The 27273-nt window shown below is 32.2% G+C and overlaps 3 protein-coding genes across 3 annotated transcripts in view; 2 read left to right on the forward strand and 1 right to left on the reverse strand.

The window, feature by feature from the left end:
• LOC143049640 (centrosomal protein of 162 kDa-like) overlaps positions 1–27273 on the reverse strand; it is a 56265-nt gene that overhangs the window by 17957 nt on the left and 11035 nt on the right. The window lies entirely within an intron of this gene.
• LOC143048761 (uncharacterized) lies at positions 342–26242 on the forward strand. The gene is made up of 4 exons (XM_076222634.1): positions 342–369; positions 20658–20985; positions 23442–24910; positions 25037–26242. Exons 2-4 carry the CDS (start codon positions 20685–20687, stop codon positions 26240–26242), a joined length of 2976 nt encoding a protein of 991 aa, XP_076078749.1. The 5' UTR covers positions 342–369; positions 20658–20684.
• LOC143049636 (uncharacterized) overlaps positions 17351–27273 on the forward strand; it is a 193982-nt gene continuing 184059 nt past the window's right edge. Inside the window, exons 1-2 of the mRNA XM_076223234.1 lie at positions 17351–17627; positions 19567–19796. Coding sequence (XP_076079349.1) covers positions 17411–17627; positions 19567–19796 — 447 coding nt within the window. The 5' untranslated portion in view covers positions 17351–17410. The remainder of the gene's footprint in view (positions 17628–19566; positions 19797–27273) is intronic.

The following is a 27273-nucleotide window of genomic DNA, read 5'->3' on the forward strand; positions in this document are numbered from 1 at the left end:
TTCCATTAAATTTTTTTTCCGTACATAGTGCTGTATGATTTTTTTCACCAGTCAGGTTCTTTTGGTGATTCCATATTTGAAATTAAGAACAACTGTTGACATTAGGTAGCTTTTACTGTTTAGGTGTATCTGTTTATAAAAACTTTTGATGTAGCATCATAAGCATTGATGATCTGTTTGATCAGAAAATTAACATCTGTCAGTCCTCCAATCAATGGATTAGATAAGCTGCCGCTACAAGGGGAGACAACTCCAGGATCTGATCTTGCCAGGATTAAATGGTACAGAAATGTATTAGCTCGCGATCGTCATGATAGTAACGTTGTGCCAACATGTGATTTCAATTCAGCTTGGACAAATGTAGCAGATGTAAGTGCGTTTTTTGAAAATCTAGGATTTTGTACAATTTTGTTTCTAGCAGGGAAAGATTAAGAGGGCACCTGGGCAAAGGGTCTGCAAATGTCCAAAGATTTTACAGACTATTTAACTCATTTTGACATTGACTGAAAAGAGTAACATAAATGAAATTACATATTTGTTTTTCTGAAAATGCAGAAAAATAAATTGTGAAATTTTATTTAAATTAATATACTTTAAATCATTTGAAGTAACCCTCCATTCCTAGGGAATTAAGCATGCCACCAATTAAAGTTTATGAATGAATTCAGTTCAGAATTTTTATCTGATCGAGGAGTCAAATAAGATTTACTAAGCCCAGTTTTTTATACTGCAAGATTCCCACAGTACTTTGCAAACTGAACACTAAAGAGCAACAGGAAATCTTAGAGATTTGCAAGAATCCCACCTTTGTTTACAAACAGAACACTCAAGCACTACGAAAGATCTGATAGATCTAAAGGATTCCCATATTAATTTACAAATTGAACACTCAAAAGTCACAGAGATTTTAAAAGATCCAATACCATGGAATATCAGAGGTAAATAAAATTTTGTAGGTATAATTACCTAATGACTATATTGACTTTTCAACTTTTTGGAGTCTTTTGTAGACGAAACGCGCGTCTGACGTATATACAAAATTTAGTCCTGGTATCTATGACAAGTTTATCTATAACTAATTTCAGTTATATAGTTCATAACTTTTGTATTGTAAACAGTCTTAACATTATGTCAAGTCAATTGTCTATTCCATATGTCAAAATAAATGTTACCATATATGGAATGTCTATTTTGTATACTGATCCATTCTCCCGACTATATGACAAGTTAATGGTCAATGCAATAATCTCTACCCTATGTTAAGAAAAAAAAGCTTTATCACCTGTCAATTGTCCATACATCACGTCAAGTTAATTGTTCATACCATATGTTAAGCTAGTTGTCTAAACCATATGTCAAGTTAATTGTTCATACCATATGTCAAGTTAATTGTTCATACCATATGTCAAGTTAATTGTCCATACCATATTTCAAGTTAATTGTTCATACCATATGTCAAGTTAATTGTTCATATCATATGTCAAGTTAATTGTCCATACCATATTTCAAGTTAATTGTTCATACCATATGTCAAGTTAATTGTTCATACCATATGTCAAGTTAATTGTCCATACCATATTTCAAGTTAATTGTTCATACCATATGTCAAGTTAATTGTCCATACCTTATTCAATATAATAATTTATACCCTATATTAAGTCTAATGTTTATACAAAATGTCATGTCTATGGGCCGGTAAGCCAGGTTAATTCTTTTTTCTATGTATGCTATATGTTAATAAAAATGTTTATACGTATATGAAGCCTTTTCACTATACACAACATGCATAGATCTCGCATTTCATCCATACCATGTCATATGACAAACCTGTTGTCCATATTATATGTCAAGCCTTTCGTGTATACCATTTGTCAAGCAAATCATATATACCGTATGTCAAGCCTTTTACCTATACAAAGCATTCATACTTCAAGCCTTTCATTCATTCAATATGACAAGCAAATTGTCCATACCATTAGTCAACCCTTTGTCCTATACGTAGCATACATAGACAAAGCCTTTCATCCGAACAATATTTTCAAGTAATTTTCTTTACCAATATGACAAAACAATACTTAACATTTATCTTGAAATAAAGTATTCAAGAATTGTTTAATTTCCTTTTCAAGGACAAATAACTGGAAAGAAAATGAAAAAAGCTTTTATAAAACCCAACGGAGCAAAACATGTATTTGATTATATTAAAGAAAATGGTTGTGTTGTTGTCACAGCCAGTTCTTTGTAGTGGAAAACATCATTGGTCCGTTGCGTAGCTTTACAGATGCAAAATGAAGGCTATGATATTATACCCGTATCAAATCCTACGGAACTCACCAAGTGGTACAATCCAATTAAGAAGATAATGTTTGTTGTGGAGAATTTTTGTTGAACATATACCTTAAATCCAACAAATTTTGAAAACTGGAAAAATCTAATGCAAAAAATTGAAGCATTGGTAGAAAAGAAAACAGTCAAGTTGCTTTTGTCTTGTAGACTACAGGTTTATGCGAACGGGAAAATGACATTTTTGTCATTCTTTCTGTTTTGTGCATGTAATCTCCGATCTGTAGATTTGTGTTTATCGAAAACCGAAAAATAATGCATAGCTGAGTTTTATCTGAAAAAAAGGCTTCTAAAATCAGTAAATTAAGTGACGTGTTTGACTGGTTTCCACGTTTGTGTCAATTATATCGCAAATGTCCACGAGTGAACATAATATATTTCGTCACGAATCCATTTACAGTTTACAAAAAAGAGATAGATACACTAAAGATAGGAGCACATGGAAAATACTGTGCACTGGTTTTGTGTAATATTTTACAATTGTATAAAGGAAGAATTGCTTACGGAAGTTGTTGATACAGATATAAAAACAGTCATTAGGAACACATATGAGGCTTGTAAAGTAGTGGAAGGAACGTCACGACTGGTTTTACGTAATGAACTGGATTCACTTACACAAACATTTATCAGAAAACATGGTGCAGTGTACCGTACTATTCATAACAAGCTGTTTGATTTTCTTTCTTTTTACTTTGGCAGTGAAATGATTTATTGTTCGATTATTAATGCTACAAGTGAATTTATCAGTGAACGATTTTTATTTGAAAAAAAGCAAAAGTGATGAATTTACAATTATTGTACCAGAAAGATATCGGCAAATGTATATAAAAAGATTGGTAGATGACTGGTCAAGAGGAAAGGTACAAGATGTCTTCACTAACATTAATATGGTCAACAGTTCCTAGCACAAATACAAGGCTTAAAAATAAGGACATACTGAATTAGTTCAGATTTAAATAAACAAAAAGACAGACATTAATAAGTGTAGAGATACTAAAGGAGTATCCCCTCTGTACATTGCATGTCAGAATGGACATACTGAAGTAGTTCAGATGTTCATAAACAATAAGGCAGACATTGATAAGTGTATCGATACTGAAGCATCACCTCTGTATGGTGTTTGTCACGAAGGACACACTGAAGTACTTCAGATGTTAATACACAATCAAGCAGACATAAATAAGTGTAGATATACTGGAGGAGAATCACCTCTGTACATTGCTTGTCAAGAAGGACATACTGAAATAGTGCAGATGTTAATATACAATAAGGCAGACATTAATAAGTGTAGATATACTGGAGGAGAATCACCTCTGTACATTGCTTGTCAGAAAGGACATACTGAAATAGTTTAGATGATAATAAACAATAAGCCAGACATTTATAAGTGTACATATACTAGAGCATCACCTCTGTACATTGCTTGTTAGGGGGAACATACTGAAATCGCTCAGATGGTAATAAAAAAAACAAGGCAGACATTTATTAGTGTTATGATGAAAACGTATCACATGTGTACATGGCTTGGCAGAAACAAACATACTGAAAGAGTTAATATTTCAACAATGAATAAGGCAAAATTATTAAGTATGATAATAAAGAATCATTATCTCTGTCCAAGGCTTGTCAGGAAGGACCCATCGAAGCTGTTTCGATGTTACTAAACAAATAGGCAGGAATTACAAACTGAAATAAAAAGTTTAAAATACAGTTGAAGGACCGGTCTTTATTTTACATTTTAAATGATAAAATGCTACTGCAGCTGGGTCAACATTTATTTTTTCAGTATAGAATATCCAAAAGAATATTTTTCATTACCGATTCTTTGGGTTAATTGCTTTTTTTTTGCATTTTATTATTCTGTGTTTTATTTCATGTAAGATTTACTCAATTATGCTGATTCATCATGAGGTTTTTCTCTCTATCAAAGTCTCAATTTGTAAAAGTAAACCATTATAGGTACAAGTACGGTCTTCAACATGGAGTCTTTGCTCACACCGACAAGCAAGCAATAAAGGCCTTCAAAAATTACAAGTTTAAATATCTATATTAAAAAAACAATGGTAGGCACAATTTAATATGTAAACTGGGTCAAATACCAATTAGTAAATAACATGATATTTTCAAGGAATGTGACACCATCTCTATCATCAACGTATTCCGAATAAAGGAATATCCGCGTAAAAATACAGCTGATTGTCACCATAGGCTGTTCGCGCGTATTGACAAACATGGAGATCATAAACAGCACTTTCTGAAAAATAAATATATTAACAGAGGTATCGATTTTATCTACTTATCGAGTATATTAAATTACTCTGCCGTTCAAAGCTTTATACCTCCCTTTTTTGATAACACAGAACCAACTATAAATTCGCACACATACAAAAAAAAATGAAAAAATTATAAATTTCTATTAGACGTCAGTAACATCAGACGTCAATGTAAAGAAAAACACTCTTTTAACTAGAAATTGTGAATCGTCGAAGTTCATATATGATCCCTATGGCCATGTTATGACGAGGGACCTCAATATTGTCCAGGACAGACAGGTAATAAATGTTCAAAGTGGTATGTGTTTGTACCGGCCGACAAAGCAGTCAACAATGTGGTGGTGGTATGCCGTAAATACTTCACATTAAACTTAAAAAATCTACATTGAAGTCCGTGTGCTCCACAGAGATTCATATACTTCACAAACATATCATAACCAAATCACTGCTTAAGGCATCTTCTGAACATTTGATATCCCTACTATGTAATAATTACAAAAACTACACAAAAAAAACAGTAAAAGATCTTTTCATCTATATCCCGGCCTCTTTTAAGTGTTATACAAAAAAAGTAAAAACACAAAAATACTGAACTCCGAGGACAATTCAAAAAGCAAAATCAAAAATCAAAAAGCAAAATCAAAAGTCCAAACACATCAAACGAATGGATAACAACTGTCATAATCCTGACTTGGTACAGGCATTCTCTAATGTAGAACATGGTGGATTGAACCTGGTTTTATAGCTAGCTAAACCTCTCACTTGTATGACAGTCGTATCAAATTCCATTACATTGTCAACGATGCATGAACAAAACAAACATAATCAAAGAATAAAAAATGTCAAAAATAAGGGTACAGCAGTCAATATTGTGTTATCATCTTAATATCACTATAAAAGATGTTTTTATCTTTTTTTTTACAACTTATCCTCAGTGCTTTTAACAAACTTCTATCTAAGAACAAACCATTAACTATTGAAATAAAATATATGGAATTCGTTGTTTTGTAGTGTAAAAAAGTATTTGGATGTTTTAGATACACTATTTGCTTTTTATAGTCATCTTGATATTGTTGACAGTTTTGACTTTTCTACTGTTACACTTAACTTCCACAGAATCTTATCACCTTCAGCTGGCCCCTTAAAAATATGTATACTAGTTCAGTGATAATAGACGTCATACTTAACTCCGAATTACACACAAGAAACTATAATTAAAAATCATACAAGACTTACAAAGGCCAGAGGCTCCTGACTTGGGACAGGCGCAAAACATATTTCTATCCAATGTAAAAAAAAAAAAAAACAAACGCACAACAATACGTACTGTAAATCTCAGTTTAAGGGAAATCCGAGTCCGATGTCAGAATATGAAACAAAAGAAAATAAACAAAATGACAATAATACAAAAATTACAAAAACTACTAGCAGTTACTGACATGCCAGCTCCAGATCTCAATTAAACTGTTTGAAAGATTATGTCTTCATCTTATGAGTCCCAGGCACAATCCCTCATGTAAGAGGTTGAGTATTTTGCTATCATGAAATATATGTGTAGAACATAACCCGTGTCATGCCAACAACTGGTTTTGGGATAAATGTGTTTAATTTCAATGCAAAGACCCTATAAGTGAATCAATATTTAAGCTAAAACATGCAATCTTTAATGACCTGACAACAGTATCGTAACTATAGCCCTTCTTAGTAAGTCTGTTTAAAGGTTTTGTTAGCTTTTGAGGACATTGTTGTGCTTTGTGAACAATATTACTATTAAAGATTGGACGTGAAATACCTGAACGTTTGAGATGTTTTGTATGTTGAGTTATAATTACGAATTATTTCCTTATACCGATGATAAAGTTTAGTAAATGTTTTGACTAGTTTGTAATATCTTTATCGATCTGGTAGTTTAGGTTTTGTATTTCCTAACATAGTTTGTACACAGGACAGTTACTGGATTCAAATAAGAAAGATGATACTACTGGTTACGCAATAATAATTAGACAACTAACCACCTGAGACCAGGTTACGTACATGTAAGCAACTAAAGGTCGACAACAGCTGCCAGCAATGAAAAATTAACATCAATATAAAAGGAAAAAAAACAATGGTTGGATCTTTTTCCCAATTATTAGCCAAAATTTGATGATCAGCAATTTGGCTTCAAACAACAATTACTGAACAATAGGCTCCTATTTTGGGTAAGACACATACATAATACGGATGTTTACATATTTTCATCCGACCACCTTCACCTATAATAGTATAAAACCTATTGAAATAAAGCGATATATCCACGGAATCCCTCCTCATTTTTACACAATTACTGTCGTTGTTTTTCACAAACAGTACATGGTTCATGTACTAAACCAAATTTTTGTTTATCACATAATTTGTAATTATGTTTGAAACAAAGCCAACCAAACATGAACAATTTGTTGTTTTATATAAAAACAAGAAATGACACTTATTGTGTGAAGATGATGAGGAAATCAGTGGGTTTCGCTTTATTTTAATTACATATTGTATACGCTCTCCGAACCTAGGCCAATAGTATAAATCTCATCCGACACATATTTTATTTCCATACAGTGTATGTTTATGTTCTTCTTTGTCAACTTTAACAATAAGCTCACCTAATTTAAAGTCTTTGTCATTAAACAAAAGCGTCATTGTGTGGACCCACTCGCAGTAGATTGGTTTTTTATACAAAGAGATACATGTATTCAATTGAATATCTATATTAACTTTAAACTTTAGGGTTTGTGTTTATTCATATTCCTGTGATTTTGTTGAAAGCATATATCTTTCAGTTACATTAATTAGGTAAGTGATATATATATAAATATTGAATAAAACTATGTGTTGTATTGCAGAGATCAATAACGGGATGAGTATAAACACAAAAGTAATAAATTGAGATTGAACAATTTAACATACGGTAATTAACTGATTATTAAAATATTAAAACAGAATTATTTAAGATTGTCTAATCCCTTTTGTTTACAGAACGTTTTTATAAATACTATATCCGTTTTTTTGTCCGTACTAATTTTTCGATGTAACTAAGATTGATTGGAATATTTAAAACAAGATTCATATATGTATGTTTGATATTATATATAGCTATATAAGGAATTTCATTACGATCAAGGTTAAATATATTAATTGATACTACATGTGTATGAATTATACGATTATAGATTTTCTTCTAGATCCCATCTGATGTTAATACCTATTCTAAAACTGAGATCGAAAAGGGTAAGGAGCATTATGAAATCTATTGGTTTGTTTTAAATGACTCATTGGACATAGACTACTCATTACTCGTGCAGATTGTGCCGATAACTCTGTTCTGAAACCAGTAAAGTTTTGGGGAGCAAGTGTCATAATTTTGTATTTAATAAAAAAGTAATGAATCCCGGGCCCTGCTTGTTGTATGAATAAAAGGAATTTAGACTATTTATTGACTCAATTGGTTTACCAATATTACGCCGACATACATTTGGTTCGAAGATATGTGAATATCAGTAAACTACTGTTGCCTGTTACTAGTATTCAAACCCGATATGAGGGATGACGTTGGTAGACTTTTCCGCAATTGTCACAAAAGATAAAACATTCTCAAGGGTATGGTGTGGCCTTATTTAAAAAAATCCCAGGATATCCCCCGTAAAACTGTTTACTTTTTATTAAATCGAATAGGTGTCCGTTCAAGCTGACAACTAGGCACTCATTTTACTGAGAGAAAACTATGCAAATTAAGATCGATACGACATGATAAGTACATGCATTCGTTCCAAAATTTTACTTTTGACAATAACGATAAAAAAAACAGTAGGTTGTGTATGCTATTAAGTACTTTGAGTTTATTTAAATACTAATCGAAAATTAAAAATTATGATAAGCTAGTGTTTCTTTATCAAAGTACTTAGTATATATATATTTATAGAAACAAAATGAAATAATGCAAATGACACAGGTTGTTAGTTGTAGAGATGTACCCGAGAAAATTATGTTCTGGTTGATAATTAGCTGTGTAAACATGATATACGTACTGAACAAAATTCTGTTCGATAGATCATTATACAATTAATGACAGAAAACAAAGCGATACATTGAAAGTAATTTAATCGATTGAGTAGAGTTGGCTATATTATAAAACTTATATATATATATTTTCTTATGGCTGATTTCAAATAAATCCTTTCACATTCATTTGATGAATAATAATTATAACAATGTGCTTGCTGTATCGGTTCAGTCCTATTCGTAATTGGCATTGTTATTCAGCCTTTGTTTGAATATTTTATTTAGTCTTTTTGTGTGTGTTGACTGATTGCTTTATGAGTCCGTAAAACTTCTCCTTTTAAAAAAGTAATTAATTTAATAAATTACAAACATTGATCATGTAGAGCTGCCGATTGACAGTCAGTCGACTAATTAACATTCAACCAATGCAGTGATGCATGAAAGTGTTAAATAGTATTTTGACAAGTAGTTTTCGCTTTTTTATGTTATGAACTTAGGCATCAACTATGCATGAACATTCCAGTGACTATACACTGTCTTGTGGTATCATTTATGAAAAAATCTTAGAAGTTTTGTGAAATTCGATTAGAACAAATGGATTAAACAATGAAGTAATTTGGTTTTAGTGCTATGTCATTAATACAGAGTTTGTACTTACTGTTTGTGTTTGTTTGTTTTTTCAAATTTATATAAAAGTGACTATTCCAGATGATATGACCTGAAAATCAATCTACGTACAAGCTTATGTATATAGAAAATTTACATTAACACCAAGATAGTACTTATATAGTGACAGACTGTCAAAAGAATGAATTCTGATAGCGTCTGCTATTGATGACAGGGGCATTTTTTGGTCTGGGGAGAAAAACCAATAAATAGATGTGATAATAAGTTATGTCAATTCGCCCGAAGGGTACTCGTCCCATATTGAATATTGCTGTTTTTCTTTATAAATTTTTTAACAATTATTAATGGGACAGTATGCCTTTGACTATTACACATAAAAAGAATGTAAAGACAGTCTGTAGAAGGTTTGGAAGGGGGAAATGAATTTTTCCCCAAAATTCTACTTTTTTGTGTGCCTTGTTAACAAACTTGATTATAGATTTTGAAAATTCCATACGATCAAATTCGATAAAAGTTTGTGATTTTCAAGATTAACAACCAATAAATGTTTCAACAATTTTTTGCAGGAATTGAACGACAAATGTTTTTCTCATGTTTCTGGCTAAATTTGAAATTAGTTTTTATCTGAGCTGGCCAGACTTTTCGATCGTTAGCTTTTGATTTGAATACTGACATTTTTGTGCTTTGTGAAGAATATTACCATTAAAGATTGGATGTGAAATAACTGAACGTATAAGATGTCTGCAGGTTGAGTTATATTTACGAATTATTTCCTTACACCGATGATAAATTTTAGTAAATGTTTTGACTAGTTTATGATATCTTTATCGATGTTGTAGTTTAGGTTTTGTATTTCCTAACATAGTTTGTACACAGGACAGTTACTGGATTCAAATAAGAAAGATAAGACCAGCTGGTTACGTTCATGTAAGCACCTAAGAAAAATTAACATCAATATAAAAGGAAAAAAAACAATGGTTGGATCTTTTTCCCAATTATTAGCCAAAATTTGATGATCAGCAATTTGGCTTCAAACAACAATTACTGAACAGTAGGCTCCTATCTTGGGTAAGACACATACATAATACGGATGTTTACAGATTTTCATCCGACCACCTACACCTATAATAGTATAAAACCTATTGAAATAAAGCGAAATGTCCACGGAATCCCTCCTTATTTTTACACAATTACTGTCCTTGTTTTAACAAACAGTACATGGTTCATGTACTGTACCAGATTTTTTTTATCACATAATTTATAATTATGTTTTGAAACAAAGCCAACCAAACATGAACAATTATTGTTTTACATAGAAAAATAATGACAGTAATTGTGTGAAGATGATGATGAAATCAGTTGGTTTCGCTTTATTTTAATTACATATTGTATACGCTCCCCGAAACTAGGTCAATAGAATAAATCTCGTCCGACACATATTTCATTTCCATACAGTGTATTTCTATATTCTTCTTTGTCAACTTTAACAGAAAGCTCACCTACTTTAAAGTCTTTGTCATTAAACAAAAGTGTCATTGTGTGAACCCACTCGCAGTAGATTGGTTTTGTATGTAAAGAGATACATGTATGCAATTGAATATCCATATAAACTTTGGACTTTAGGGATTGATTTTTATTAATATTCCTGTAAGTTAGTTGAAAGCATATATCTTTCAGTTACATTAATTCGGTAAGTGATATGTATATAAATATTGAATATAACTATGTGTTGTATTGCAGGGATCAATAACGGGATGAGTATAAACATAAAGGTAATAAATTGACATTGAACAATTTAACATACGCTTATTTACTGATTATGAAAATATTAAAACAGAAGTATTTAAGATTGTCTAATCCCTTTTGTTTACAGAACGTTTTTATAAATACTATATCCTTTTTTTTTTGGTCCGTTCTAATTTTTCGATGTAACTAAGATTGATTGGAATATTTCTACGAAGATTCATATATGTATGTTTAATATGATATAAAGCTATATAAGGAATTGCATTACGATCAAGGTTAAATATATCAATTGATACTACATGTGTATGAATTATACGATTATAGATTTTCTGCTAGAGCCCATCTGATGTAAATACTTATTCTAAAACTGAGATGGAAAAGGGTAAGGAACATAATGAAATCAATTGGTTTGTTTTAAATGAGTCAGTGGACTTGCGTACATAAAAAAAAACAGTAGTTGGTGTATGCTATTTAAAAGTACTTTGAGTTTATTTGAATACTAATCGAAAAATGAAAATTATGATAGACTAGTGTTTCTTAATCAAAGTACTTACTATATATATTTATTGAATAAAAAAAATAAAAAAATGACACACGTTGTTAGTCGCAGAGTTGTACCCGAGAAATATATGTTCTGGTTGATAATTACCTGTGTTAACATGATATACGTACTGAACAAAACCCTGTTCTATAGACCACTATACAATGAATGACAGAAAACAAAGCGGTATATTGAATTACATCCCAGCTCCTTTGTTCTAACAGTGGTGATCTGAGCCGGATCACCCCTACCAGATCACCCCAGTTTGAGTTTCTTTGTTATACACGGAACAGTCTATCTATCAAAAACCACAACACATACCACTACACCAGGACTACAGGATACGAACTTATAGTTATTTGACATACTTAAAGGAAGCAAGATCTTTTTATAAGTAGGGCGAGTTGTCATACCTTTATTCAGTGGGGTTTTAACCTTTTTCGTTAATAAGTGAGTTTTCAGACTGACTGTTCAATTTGATTTTACACTTTTTCAAAAGTGGGGCGAGTCGGTAAACAGGAGTGGGGCGATTTTTTTATAAAGTGGCGATACAGTGTGGGCCGATTGGCAAGTGGGGCGAGTTGATATTGTTTGATATCTACTCATCGTGTTTGGGGGTCATAAAGGGTATACATCATATACATCATAAAGTATATATAAAGTATTTTTTAATGGTTGTGTGGCGTTCTAAACTAGATTTTATGAATTGTAAATGTGTTTTCGTCTAATCTAAAACAGCTGGGATGTAAAATAATTATTTCACTCGGACTTGGTGTGTTAGATCACTTAATTTTGTGACAAAAACCTATATAATGTCAAAACTTTGATCACAATCCAAATTCAGACAGAATCAAGCTTGAATATTGTGACCAAATTTGCCCCAAGTGTTCAGGGTTCAACCACTGGGGCCCTGCGGAGTACCTGGGTTTCCTTTTTTTCCTTTTAATTTTTTCTTATTTTAAGTTGATTCTTTCTGATTTAAAAGCAAATATTAATGATATGGTTTGATTTCATCAAAAATTGAAATATTGGAATTCTTTATTTTTGGTTCGGGTTTCAAACTGGTCTAAATTGGTTCACATTAAGGTCAAAAGGGTCTAAAATTAAACTTTCATCAAAAGTTGAATTCTTGGGATTCTTTAATATGCTGAATCTAACCATGTATTTAGATTTTGGATATTGAACAATAATATTAGGTAAATTAAAAAAAAAAAACGTTCTTGGACCACAATCATTCTGTGTCAGAAACCTATGCTGTGTCAAATATTTAATCACAATCCAAATTCAAAGCTGTATCAAGCTTGAATGTTGTGTCATACTTGCCCCAACTGTTCGGGGTTCGACCTCTGCGGTCGTATCGAGCTGCGCCCAGGAGCATTTTATTGCTATTTGTTTGCTAGCTCTTGTTTGGAATATTTTTTAGCTGTTTCAAGAAACATCAAATACTGTGATTTGAATACATATAATATTATAATAGTGTGTATCAAAGGGTTCAGTGGTAATAAATTCTTATACTCAGAATTCATTATTCTTTGGTTTTTTTTAGCTTTAGAGTTACCTCCCTTACAATGGTTCTATACTACACAGGAAAGACTGGGATTGAGTTTGATAGTTAATGCTCCAAGGGGGATTCAAAAAGTTTGGGGGGTCCAATTATTTTAAGGGGTTTATATTTTTTTGCCAAATTTTTCGAATTTAAAATTTTTGAAAAATTTCATGAAGAAATCTTCAATTGCATATTATTGCACATTAAATTTGTAAGATCTTTGACCACATTTATTTTGTGTCAGAAATTTATATTATGTCAAAAATTTGATCACATCCAAATTTGCTTTGGATTTCAAATATTTTGGCCACGAACATCACTGAAGAGACATGTATTGTCGAAAAGCGCATCTGGTGCAAGAAAATTGATACCGTTAATTTTATTAGATAGTATCAAGCTTGAATACTGTGTCCAAATTTGCCCCAACTGTTCAGGGTTTGACCTCTGCGGTCGTAACAGGCTGCGCTCAGTGAAGCATTTTATTTTTTTTAAAAGTGCAAATTCAACAAAGACTAAGAGGGGAAATCAATGGTGGCTTTACACCTAAATGTCGTTAATTGCAATGTATTATTACGAAAAAACAAGGTCTGTGATCCTAAGTTTTTATATAGAAATTTAAAATTACATTGACCGAGAAGTATTTTACAGAAGTTTACGAATAACCTATCGTCGAACATTTAGACAGCCCATCTACCTTAATGAATGTAGTGGATGTAAGCTATTATAAAACGCAACCATACAGCCTTCAACAATGACAAAAATCCATAACGTATAGTCGGTTATAAAAGGCCCCTACATTAATTTTGTTACATTATTTTCTTCACTCTCTCCGTTCTTCTCTATACCTTATACTCTTATACTTTTTTCTATCATAATCTTCAATATTAATACTTAAGAAGACAAATTTTACTTGTATTCAATACTTATGAATGACATATTAAAGGACAACAAAAGAATACTGACAAATTTTGCTATCCCTTCGAAATTGGATTTGATCAAGAAAAAACAATATGTTCTGTTTTTATCATACATCATTTGTACATGTTTAGTTTCAGTTTAAACCATGGTTCTAAATTTAGATTTTACTTTCCCCAAAAATTGTGTACTAGAAGACACCTATAGCTGTTTCTTTTCTGCAACTTTGGATGACATAGATTTTACTTATTTTGAGATAAATATCACATGCAGTGCTGACTTTTTAGTTTCCGTGTGCAATGTTTTGTTGATGGAATCAGATTTTTTTGTAAATTTGTTTTTTGATAATTGTTGCAGTAGTGGTCGATTACCATGTAGTATATTTAATACTTTTCAAATAAATATAAATTATCCTAAATTTTCAATTGCATAAAAAATTGCATAAAAACGAGACATAGACTAAGGTCTTTCTTGTTCAAGACACAAATTAACATGCAATATACCAGTAATTATTTGTAACCTAAAATTTTATGCTACACTGTGAATTTCATACAAAATTAAAACTATGATTTTTCAAATAATATTGAGGGGGCAATTCTGAGTTTGATACGACTAGAAGCAGATTTGTCACTGTAATTTTGTTGTTTAAGCGTTTCACTTTCTGTTGAAATAAACACAAGTCAGTTTGAAGTCATCTTGTGTACCTGCTCCTCCTAACGAAAAACAGTGGCAGCAGAGTCAGACTAACTCACAATAGTATACCTAGATTTCTGATTGGAATTATTCTCATAATGTCTTTGAAGTTTTATTATAAGATAGCAAAGGAATTCTTGTTTGGATTCATGATAGACCGCACAAAGTCATTTTTCTTTCATGTGCCTATTTCCCATCCTTGGAGTAGGAGAAATAACTTGTGTAACTAACGACGCAAATTTGTTATCTTGAATTTCGCTAGAGGCCTGGAATTACGTATACTTCGCCTTAATCAATACATGTGTAAACCAAATCAGTCAGGTAAGTATTGCATGGCACACCATATAAATGCATTCCTTACCATAAGTTGATGGAAGTTAGCCATACAAGCATTAGCCTTTTAAAAATGGCTAATCGACTCTTAGCTCATGAAAATGGAAAGTGTGCTCGCTTTGTAGATTAATTCATTTTTTACTAGAATAGCCACGTGCATCAATCAACAAATTTTACCACACACGTGAGGTCACACGTTATTTAACTCGAAAAATTACAGCGCCCCCTTACGGTCATTGTCCAATGGAGTGATCGAAGTGATCGTAATATAACGCCTGGATTATTCGGATTACAGGTTATAAAGTAGTATATATCGTTTAACGTTGTTGTTTACGAAATTCCAGAAGATTCGACTATTTATAGATAAAGTTTATCTGTGTACCAATATCATGAATATGCATGATTAATGACCAGGCAAAATCTAATTGCTAAAATAGATAGGACAAATCCGATACTCTACGGGATTGAAGGACATTTACTAGGTTTGAACTGTCCTAACCAATCAATAAATTTTGATTATTCACGTCTCGCAATATCTTCCACTCAGGTAGCAAGAAAAATTCACGCACTATGTGTCCATCGTGCAATTCTAATATCGACTCCTAGGAGTCGATAATAAATGATAAACTGCTGATTTTTTTTTAATGTTTTGAAGTAATTGATTTGAAAAGTATATCCTAATGTGTTGGAACTTTATTTGTAATCTGGTGACTACATAGAGCAGATATTTCAGGAAAATTTGTAATCTGGTGACTACATGTAGCAAATATTTCAGGAAAATTTGTAATCTGGTGACTACATGTAGCAAATATTTCAGGAACATTTGTAATCTGGTGACTATATGTAGCAAATATTTCAGGAAAATTTGTAATCTGGTGACTACAAGTAGCAAATATTTCAGGAACATTTGTAATCTGGTGACTACATGTAGCAAATATTTCAGGAACATTTGTAATCTGGTGACTACATGTAGCAAATATTTCAGGAAAATTTATAATCTGGTGACTACATGTAGCAAATATTTCAGGAACATTTGTAATCTGGTGACTACATGTAGCAAATATTTCAGGAAACTTTATAATCTGGTGACTACATGTAGCAAATATTTCAGGAACATTTGTAATCTGGTGACTACATGTAGCAAATATTTCAGGAAAATTTGTAATCTGGTGACTACAAGTAGCAAATATTTCAGGAACATTTGTAATCTGGTGACTACATGTAGCAAATATTTCAGGAACATTTGTAATCTGGTGACTACATGTAGCAAATATTTCAGGAAACTTTGTAATCTGGTGACTACATGTAGCAAATATTTCAGGAACATTTGTAATCTGGTGACTACATGTAGCAAATATATCAGGAAACTTTGTAATCTGGTGACTACATGTAGCAAATATTTCAGGAACATTTGTAATCTGGTGACTACATGTAGCAAATATTTCAGGAAAATTTATAATCTGGTGACTACATGTAGCAAATATTTCAGGAACATTTGTAATCTGGTGACTACATGTAGCAAATATTTCAGGAAACTTTGTAATCTGGTGACTACATGTAGCAAATATTTCAGGAACATTTGTAATCTGGTGACTACATGTAGCAAATATTTCAGGAAACTTTGTAATCTGGTGACTACATGTAGCAAATATTTCAGGAAAATTTGTTATCTGGTGACTACATGTAGCAAATATTTCAGGAACATTTGTAATCTGGTGACTACATGTAGCAAATATTTCAGGAACATTTGTAATCTGGTGACTACATGTAGCAAATATTTCAGGAAACTTTGTAATCTGGTGACTACATGTAGCAAATATTTCAGGAACATTTGTAATCTGGTGACTACATGTAGCAAATATTTCAGGAACATTTGACTACATGTAGCAAATATTTCAGGAAACTTTGTAATCTGGTGACTACATGTAGCAAATATTTCAGGAACATTTGTAATCTGGTGACTACATGTAGCAAATATTTCAGGAACATTTGTAATCTGGTGACTACATGTAGCAAATATTTCAGGAAACTTTGTAATCTGGTGACTACATGTAGCAAATATTTCAGGAACATTTGTAATCTGGTACACAGTTCTTATTACAACAAAATTCAGATCAATTACAAATTTGGGTAGCGTCACTTTTACGGTTCTTCAGTTATGTCACTTTATAACTTTATATGATATGCAAGCGGGGGGATCATCTGTGTCCATGCATCTGTGTCCCATGGACACATTCCCAATTTATTTTTAAATCTCTCTTTATAGTTGATATGTTATAGACTTGTATCTTTTTCAGTACAACATGGACCATAAAGTAAAAATGTTTTAGTTATGTATTGACAATCAGAAGAGTTTTTTGAATGATGGCACCTCTTTTAGAAGAAGAAGAGAATTATATTAGATTAGCCTTGTTATTAAAAGGAGTGTCACCAAGAGCAGTCCGTAATTTCTTTGACAAAGAATTTCCACCTACCTATCTACCCGCAACAATAAATAAAAACTACAACACTCTGAATGGCTTGTTTAAAAAGAGAATCTTGAACCAGGCTCAGTGGAATCTTTTGTTTCCCAAAAATGGTAAGTGTTTTATATGTCTATAGAATATTGTAGTTGTGCTTTCAGTTTCAGGTAGGTTTGTAAATTGGCAATCTGATTAAGAGACAGATGTTGTGGCCATAAGTATCCAACAACATAAGTGGAAGACAAACTGACAATACTATGGCAAAAAACAAATTAAAGCTAAGAAATAAACAACTTTGAACAACAGTATGCAAAACACAGTGGAAAAACATCAGTTTTTTTTACAAGGGGTGATAGAACGTTCTTGGGAAAGGTAGTATATCCTGCTCCACTTGTGGCTCCGTCATATTAAGTTGTGTTGGCAATGGATTTATTAGGGCCCCGCCACTATATCTTGAGAACTGTTATGATTTCAAAGTTTATACTTGACATGTATATTAACCAACACTAGAGGGTGTGTCATAATGTATGTACAACTTACAAGGCCAAACATAACACTTTAACTAAAAAACATAGAATAAAATACACTCTCAGCACATAACTAGACTATGTAATAACTTAAAAAAGTGCTTCATATTAGCTTATCCATGCAAATATTTTACCACACGAAAACTGATGCTAATGCTGATCATTGTCATTGTAGTCCTTAACATTTGTTGCAGAATTCATCTTTATGTCTTTTTCCACCAATCCATTCAACTGGCTCAGTTCTGTTCCCTTGTGAGTAATTATATGTGAAGATATCACTCCACCAGGACATGTTGTGTTATCTCTTGAAGATAAAATAAACAAGGATAGGGAGATTAGTAACACAAAAAAAATAAACCAATCAGATAATTCAACCTGTTGTTTTTTTTGGCGAGCCTAGGACTACTAACGTATAGATTTCCACATGATAAAAATATTTACTGTACTTTAAAAATGAACTGTTTTATAGGTAAACACAAGAACTATGTAATCTAGTGAATACAGATACAGTACAAAGTTGCGACAATATAAAGGCCATAATTCTGGCTTGATAAGTAATGCAAAATAACCTGTGTCTATTTCAAGAAGTTTTTTTTTCTCTGATATTATATTTGTAAAATTAAGGGTAAAGTGCATCCGGTGTACTGTTTAAAGCACATGTAACCTGCTCTAAGAGATTCAACCACTAACATCGGTAATAGTCAAATAGTAACCTGTTATTTACAATGCCCACAGAGATAAATCCCATCTCCATGAAGTCTAGTTTGACAAGTCTTTTTTCTAAATTATGTTTCTACCATGGTTAACTTTCACATAACAAAATAAAACAAGAGGCTGTCAGGGTGACAGCAAACCAGATGTTCCTTTCAGAGGTCGAACCCCAAACAGTTGAGCAAGTATGGCCATAACATTTAAGCTTAAAACAGCTCTTCATTTGGATTGTGATTGAAGATTTGACACAGACTGATTGTGGTCTAAGAACTGGAAAATTTGAAATTGAACATATACCTATTATGGTCCAATATCCAAAATCTAAGTACATTGTTAGAATCAGCATATCAAAGAACCCCAAGAATTCAAATTTTTATAAAATACTTATTAATTACATTTCTGTTCAAAGGGAAATAACTCAAAATAAACAAGAGACCAAATGACATAGAAATTAATTATCAACTTCTGTTCAAAGGGAAATAACTCAAATTCATATAATAAATATCAATTTTGCTACTGAAAGGTCTACAACACAACAACGAGACCAGTTAAAATCGCCAAAATTGAACTTGGCTATCGTTTAGTCACAGGAAACAACATATCTAAATTTGATTCGTCAAAGCTTTTTCATGTTAATGAATGGACACTATTTGGCAGAAAGTTACTCATTTATAGATTTAGTAGATGGCGATTTTTATTAAATTTGTATTACATACATGGTGCTGTATGAATTTATATATCAGTTACATTTACTTGGGCGATTTTGTATTTAGGGATATGAATAACTGTTGACGTTCAATGTCTTTTGTTGATACAGGTGTACCTGATTCCAAAACTTTTGATGTAACATTGATGATTTGTTTGATCAGAAACCTGACATCTGTCACTCCTCCAATCAATGGATTTGACAGTCTACCACTACCAAGGGAGACAACTCCTGGACCTGATCTTGCCAGGATTAAATGGTACAGAAATATACTAGCTCATCATGATAGTAACACTATGTCAACAGGTGATTTCAATACAGCATGGAGAAATGTAGTAGATGTAAGGACATTCTTAATAAAACAATAATGTTGTATAATGTGGTACCTAGCAACTATAGGTCTGTACAATTTCAGCAATGAGCAAAACCCATACCATAAAGTAAACTATAAAAAGACAAGGATTGATGAACACAATGTTAAAAAGAAATTAAACAACCCAATTTATTAATGCAACAACAAATGAAAAAAAAAGTTGTAGACAGCAATCACAGAAAACCAATGAATGGACAGCTCTTGATTTGTGATAGACATGTACAGATTGTGGTATTGTTAAACATGTTTGTGAGCACTCAACCCGTCTCTAACCTTCAGTAATGTAAAATAGAGGCAAACGATACCAAAGGGACATATGCATTCAAACTCGAAAATGAACCAACAATGCCATGGCAAAAAACGAACAACCATGTAAGGTATGTAACAGAATAACATAACATCAAACTTAAAATAAAAATTTGAAATATGTTAAAAAGGGCTTGACTCATCAGATAGACACAACAAAAATCTGGTAAGAGTAAAGAAAAAAAACACCTATCGAAAAGTACATACAGTTACTGACAACTTATACTAATAAACTAATACATGCAATATATTGTGCTTCCTAGACTAAGATATCAATCAGTACAAATCATCCAGTAGATTTAGTTCAAATACATCATCTTATTATAAATTGGTCACAATTGGAATTAATTGACTCAAATGTAGGCATATTTTTTTATTTCTCATCCTGGAACATATATTTCCTGAGGTTATAATATTTTCATCATGATATATTTAAAATCTATACCTGACCCAAAATAATTACTACTTATTTATAAAGATTACAGCTCTGTTTATTGTAACTCTTTGAAATATTTATTTACAGGCTGTAAGTCGATTGGGTGGTGTGCCAATGAATCAAGAGTGTCAAGAGCTAAAAGTGAAAATATTAGATCAGTCTAACCAGGAAATTATGCTGGAAATCAAACAATCACAGGAAGAAATGAAGGAACTGAGACGAACAATGGACATTGAAAACTCAACCATCAAGGAAAATCTTAGAGATTTGCAAGATTCCCACAGTACATTGCAAACAGAACACTCAAGCACTACCAAAAAGCTGATAGATCTGAAAGATTCCCATAGTACTTTACTAATTGAACACTCAAAAGTCACAGATATTTTAAAAGACCCAATACCATGGAACATAAGAGGTATATATTATAATTGTATTACAAGAAGATATGGTAGTACTATAATGGTTATTCATGGGTCCTTATACAAACAGATTCTTGAAGTTCTTCTATATTTTCCATGTTATCTATTTTTCAATCCAGTAAAATTTTGAAAATATTACCTGATTACGTCATTGTATGTTGGATTTATCATAAATATAAGGAGGTAAAGATAATACTCTGAAATAATATTAGCAATTGAATTTTGTTTTTGCAAGAATCATTCTTAGCGTATTTACATGTAGTTTAGATAGTTTAGCTGAACATGTTCCAGGCATAAATCAAAACAGGAAAGACATTTTGATGCTTAACAATGCAAACAAGGTAAATAGAGTCAACTTAGTTTAGACAAGGATATTAACATGATTTAATAGCTAAATTATTTTGTATTCATTTAGTAAAGATGCCTTATGCTTTGAAGTTTCAGGATTCTATGACCATGATGACTGCAAACAAAAAAAACCTAGATGTTTTTTTTATATTACAAATTAGATCAGCTATGTGGAGTAATAATGTTAATTGGGTAATTCCATAGTCCTTACCATGTGTCAATTCAAAAGATCATACCATATGTCAAATCAATTGTCCATACCTTATGTCAAGTCAATTGTCAATACTTTATGTCAAGTCAATTGTCAATACTATATGTCAAGTCACTTGTCAATACCATATGTCAAGTCAATTGTCAATACCATATGTCAAGTCAATTGTCCATACCATATGCCAAGTCAATTGTCCATACTATATCTCAAGTCAAGTGTCCATACCATATGTCAAGTCAATTGTCCATACCATAGGTCAAGTCAAATGTCCATACAATATGTCAAGTCAATTGTCAATACCTTATGTCAAGTCAATTGTTCATACATTACATTTCCATATGTCAAGTCAAATATCCATACAATATGTCAAGTCAAATGTCCATACCATATGTCGGGTCAATTGTCCATACCATATGCCAAGTCAATTGTCTATACCATATGTCAAGTCAATTGTCCATACCATATGTCAAGTCAATTGTCAATACGATATGTCAAGTCAATTGTCCATACCATATGCCAAGTCAATTGTTTATACCATTTGTCAAATCAATTGTCCATACCTTATATCAAGTCAATTGTCAAAACCTTATGTCAAGTCAATTGTCCATACCATATGCCAAGTCAATTGTCCATACTATATCTCAAGTCAAATGTCCATACCATATGTCAAGTCAAATGTCCATACAATAAGTCAAGTCACTTGTCAATACCTTATGTCAAGTCAATTGTCCATACCATACATTTCCATATGTCAAGTCAAATATCCATACAATATGTCAAGTCAAATGTCCATCCATATGTCAAGTCAATTGTCCATACCATATGCCAAGTCAGTTGTCTATACCATATATCAAGTCAATTGTCAATAAGATATGTCAAGTCAATTGTCAATACCATATGTCAACTCAATTGTCCATTCCATATGCCAAGTCAATTGTCTATACCATATGTCAAGTCAATTGTCAATACCATAAGTCAATTGTCCATACCTTATGTCAAGTCAATTATCAATACCATATGCCAAGTCAATTGTCCATACCATATGTCAAGTCAATTGTCCATACCATATGTCAAGTCAATTGTCCATACCATATACCAAGTCAATGGTCCATACCATATGTCAATTCAAATGTCCATACCATATGTCAAGTCAATTGTCCATACCATATGCCAAGTCAATTGTCCATACCATATGTCAAGTCAAATGTCCATACCATATGTCAAGTCAAATGTCCATACCATATGTCAAATCAATTGTCTATACCATATGTCAAGTCAATTGTCCATACCATATCTCAAGTCAATTGTCAATTCCATATCTCAAGTCAATTGTCAACACCATGAGTCATGTCAGTTGTTTATACCATATATCAATTTAATTGTCTATACCAGACATCAAATTTCTGAGTTTGACTGTCCCTTTGGTATCTTTGGTCCAGCCTTTTGTCCATACCATATGTCTAGCCTTTTGTCTATACCATTTGAAAAGCAAAGTGTCCATACCATATGTCTAGCCTTTTGTCTATACCATTTGACAAGCAAAGTGTCCATACCATATGTCTAGCCTTTTGTCTATACCATTTGACAAGCAAATTGTGCATACCGTATGTCAAGCCTTTTACCTATACCAAGCATGAACAGATCAAGCCTTTTGTCTATACCATTTGACAAGCAAAGTGTCCATACCATATGTCTAGCCTTTTGTCTATATCATTTGACAAGCAAAGTGTTCATACCGTATGTCAAGCCTTTTACCTATACCAAGCATGGATAGATCAAGCCTTTTGTTTATACCATATGTCAAGCAATTTTGTTTATCATATATGTTAAACATTCCTTAACTTTTATCTTAAAAAATAAGTATTCAAAGAATTGTCAATTCTTCTTTTTCAGAACAAATTAATGAGGAATTAGAAAATTGGAAAAAAGATGACAAAACATTTATAGAAACAAACGGAGCAAAATGTGTATTAAAGTGCATTAAAGAAAATGGTTGTGTTGTTGTCACAGCAAGTTCTGGTAGTGGAAAATCATCATTGGTGCGTCACGTGGCTTTACAGATGCAAAATGAAGGATATGAGATTTTACCAGTATCAAATCCTAAGGAAATCATCAAGTTGTACAATCCAATTAAGAAGATACTGTTTGTTGTGGATGATTTTTGTGGAACATATAGTTTAAATCCAATGAAGTTTGAAAACTGGAAAAATCTGAGAGAAAAAATTAAAGCTTTAGTAGAAAAGAAACCAGTTAAGTTAATTATGTCTTGTAGACTACAAGTTTATCATGATAGGCAGATGGAAGCGTTATCATTCTTTCAAGGGTGTGAATGTAATCTCCTGTCTGCAGATTTGTGTTTATCTAGAACAGAAAAACAATCCATTGCTGAATTTTACCTGAAAACAAACGCTTCTGAGATCAGTGAATTATATGACATGTTTGACTGTTTCCCTCTTTTGTGTCAATTGTACAGCAAAAATCTAAAACTAAACATTGTAAATTTCTTTACAAATCCATTTACAGTTTACAAAGAAGAGATAGATAAATTACAGACAGAGGGAGCACATGTCAAATACTGTGCACTTGCTCTATGTGTAATGTTTAACAATCAGTTGAAGGAAGAATGGCTTACTGAAGATGTAGATGAAAACATCAAAACAATTATAAAGAACACATATGAAGCTTGTAAAGTGTTGGAAGGGACGTCACGATTGGTTTTACGTGATGAGCTGGATTCACTTACACATACATATATCAGAAAGGATGGTGAAGTCTACAGAACTATTCATGATAAACTGTTTGACTTTCTTGCTTTTTACTTTGGCAGTGTGATGATTTATTGTTTAATTAAAAATGCTAACAGTCGTTTTATTCGTGAAAGGTTTTCATTTGAAAGAAAAAGCAATAATGATGAATTTACAATTATTGTACCAACGAGATATCAGCAAGGGTATATAAACCGAATGGTAGATGACTGGTCAAAAGGAAAGGTACAAGATGTCTTCTGTAACATCAATATGGTCAATTGTATCTTCAGACAACAATTCCTTCTACATATACAAAGCTTAGCCATATCACAACAAAAACAATTGGCCAGTTCATATGACATTTATAACAAAAGTACTTCATTGATACAGTGTTGTTTTATAGGAGATATTGATCTGGTCAAATGGTGTATTCAACATTGTATCAGTAATGTTAACTATTGTCGTACTGATAATGTATCACCTTTATACATGGCATCTGCATATGGATATACTAAAGTAGTTCAGATGTTAATAAACAAAAAGGCAGATATTAATAAGTGTAAAGATACTGGAGCATCACCTCTGTACACTGCTTGTGAAGGAGGACATATTGAAGTAGTTCAGATGTTAATAAACAATAATGCAGACATTAATAAGTGTGAAGATACTGGAGCATCACCTCTGTACATTGCTTGTCAGGAAGGACATACTGAAGTAGTTCAGATGTTAATAAACAATAAGGCAGACATTAATAAGTGCACAGATAATGGAGCATCACCTCTGTACATTGCTTGTTACCAAGTACATACTGAAGTAGTTCAGATGTTAATTAACAATAAGGCAGACATTAATAAGTGTATAGATACTGGAGAATCACCTCTGTACATTGCTTGTCAGGAAGGACATACTGAAGTAGTTCAGATGTTAATAAACAATAAGGCAGACATTAATAAGTGTACAGATAATGGAGCATCACCTCTGTACATTGCTTGTCAGAATGGACATACTGAAGTAGTTCAGATTTTAATAAACAATAAGGCAGACATTAATAAGTGTACAGATAATGAAGGATCACCTCTGTACATTGCTTGTCAGGAAGGACATACTGAAGTAGTTCAGATGTTGATCAACAATAAGGCAGACATTAATAAGTGTGATAATGATGGAGCATCACCTCTGTGCATTGCCTGTCAGAATGGACATACTGAAGTAGTTCAGATGTTAATTAACAATAAGGCAGACATTAATAAGTGTATAGATACTGGAAAATCACCTCTGTACATTGCTTGTCAGAATGGACATACTGAAGTAGTTCAGATGTTAATAAACAATAAGGCAGACATTAATAAGTGTGAAGATACTGGAGCATCACCTCTGTACATTGCTTGTCAGGAAGGACATACTGAAGTAGTTCAGATGTTAATAAACAATAAGGCAGACATTAATAAGTGTGCAGATACTAGAGCATCACCTCTGTACATTGCTTGTCAGAATAGACATACTGAAGTAGTTCAGATGTTAATAAACAATAAGGCAGACATTAATAAGTGTATAGATACTGGAGAATCACCTCTGTACATTGCTTGTCAGAGTGGACATACTGAAGTAGTTCAGATTTTAATAAACAATAAGGCAGACATTAATAAGTGTACAGATAATGGAGCATCACCTCTGTACATTGCTTGTCAGGAAGGACATACTGAAGTAGTTCAGATGTTAATAAACAATAAGGCAGACATTTATAAGTGTGATGATAGAGATTCTGGAGAATCCCCAATATTTATAGCATGTTATAGAGGCCATACAGAGATTGTTGATTTTTTATTGAAACATAAAGCAGACTGTAACCTTAAATGGGAAGGACTTACACCATTAGGTATTGCTAGGAGAGAAAACCATACAAATATTGTATATTTATTGGAGAAATTGAACAAACAATCAATATAATTATTATGCTTAGCAGTGGTTTAAAGAGTCATCATGGTAATCAGAATACTATAAATTGTAAAACACTTGCTTCAAGTTTTTATTTCGCAATATTAAAATAATGCAATGTTAATTAACTTCTTCTCATGTCGATTTATGTCAGCATTGATTGTACAGTTTTGTAAAAGAAAAGTCCTGCCAATTACAACTTGACACAAGATTAAAGAAGATGTTGGGTATAAGTTATTGCACACGATTAACCAATCGACATTGATTGTAAGATGTTGGGTATTAGTTATTGCACACGATCAACCAAACGACATAGATTGTAAGATGTTGGGTTATTAGTTATTGCACACGATCAACCAAACGACATAGATTGTAAGATGTTGGGTATTAGTTATTGCACGCGATCAACCAAACGACATTGATTGTAAGATGTTGGGTATTAGTTATTGCACACGATCAACCAAACGACATTGATTGTAAGATGTTGGGTATTAGTTATAGCACATGATCAACCAAACGACATAGATTGTAAGATGTTTGGTATTAGTTATTGCACACGATCAACCAAACGACATTGATTGTAAGATGTTGGGTATTAGTTATTGCACATGATCAACCAAACGACATTGACTGTAAGATGTTGGGTATTAGTTATTGTACAGGATCAACCAAACGACATTGATTGTAAGATGTTGGGTATTAGTTATTGCACACGATCAACCAAACGACATTGATTGTAAGATGTTGGGTATTAGTTATTGCACATGATCAACCAAACGACATTGATTGTAAGATGTTGGGTATTAGTTATTGCACACGATCAACCAATCGACATAGATTGTAAGATGTTGGGTTATTAGTTATTGCACACGATCAACCAAACGACATAGATTGTAAGATGTTGGGTATTAGTTATTGCACACGATCAACCAAACGACATTGATTGTAAGATGTTGGGTATTAGTTATTGCACATGATCAACCAAACGACATTGACTGTAAGATGTTGGGTATTAGTTATTGTACAGGATCAACCAAACGACA

This window comes from Mytilus galloprovincialis, chromosome 10, assembly GCF_965363235.1.
Source record: "Mytilus galloprovincialis chromosome 10, xbMytGall1.hap1.1, whole genome shotgun sequence".
Lineage (NCBI taxonomy): Eukaryota > Metazoa > Mollusca > Bivalvia > Mytilida > Mytilidae > Mytilus > Mytilus galloprovincialis.

What these genes read in the sequence shown, in the direction of transcription:
- LOC143048761 (XM_076222634.1), top strand. Translation starts at nt 20,685, where the DNA reads ATGAATCAAGAGTGTCAAGAGCTAAAAGTGAAAATATTAGATCAGTCT. An exon ending in AATACCATGGAACATAAGAG is followed by an intron (nt 20,986 to 23,441) that starts GTATATATTATA and finishes CTTCTTTTTCAG; the next exon opens with AACAAATTAATGAGGAATTA. An exon ending in GTGAAGGAGGACATATTGAA is followed by an intron (nt 24,911 to 25,036) that starts GTAGTTCAGATG and finishes ATAAACAATAAG; the next exon opens with GCAGACATTAATAAGTGCAC.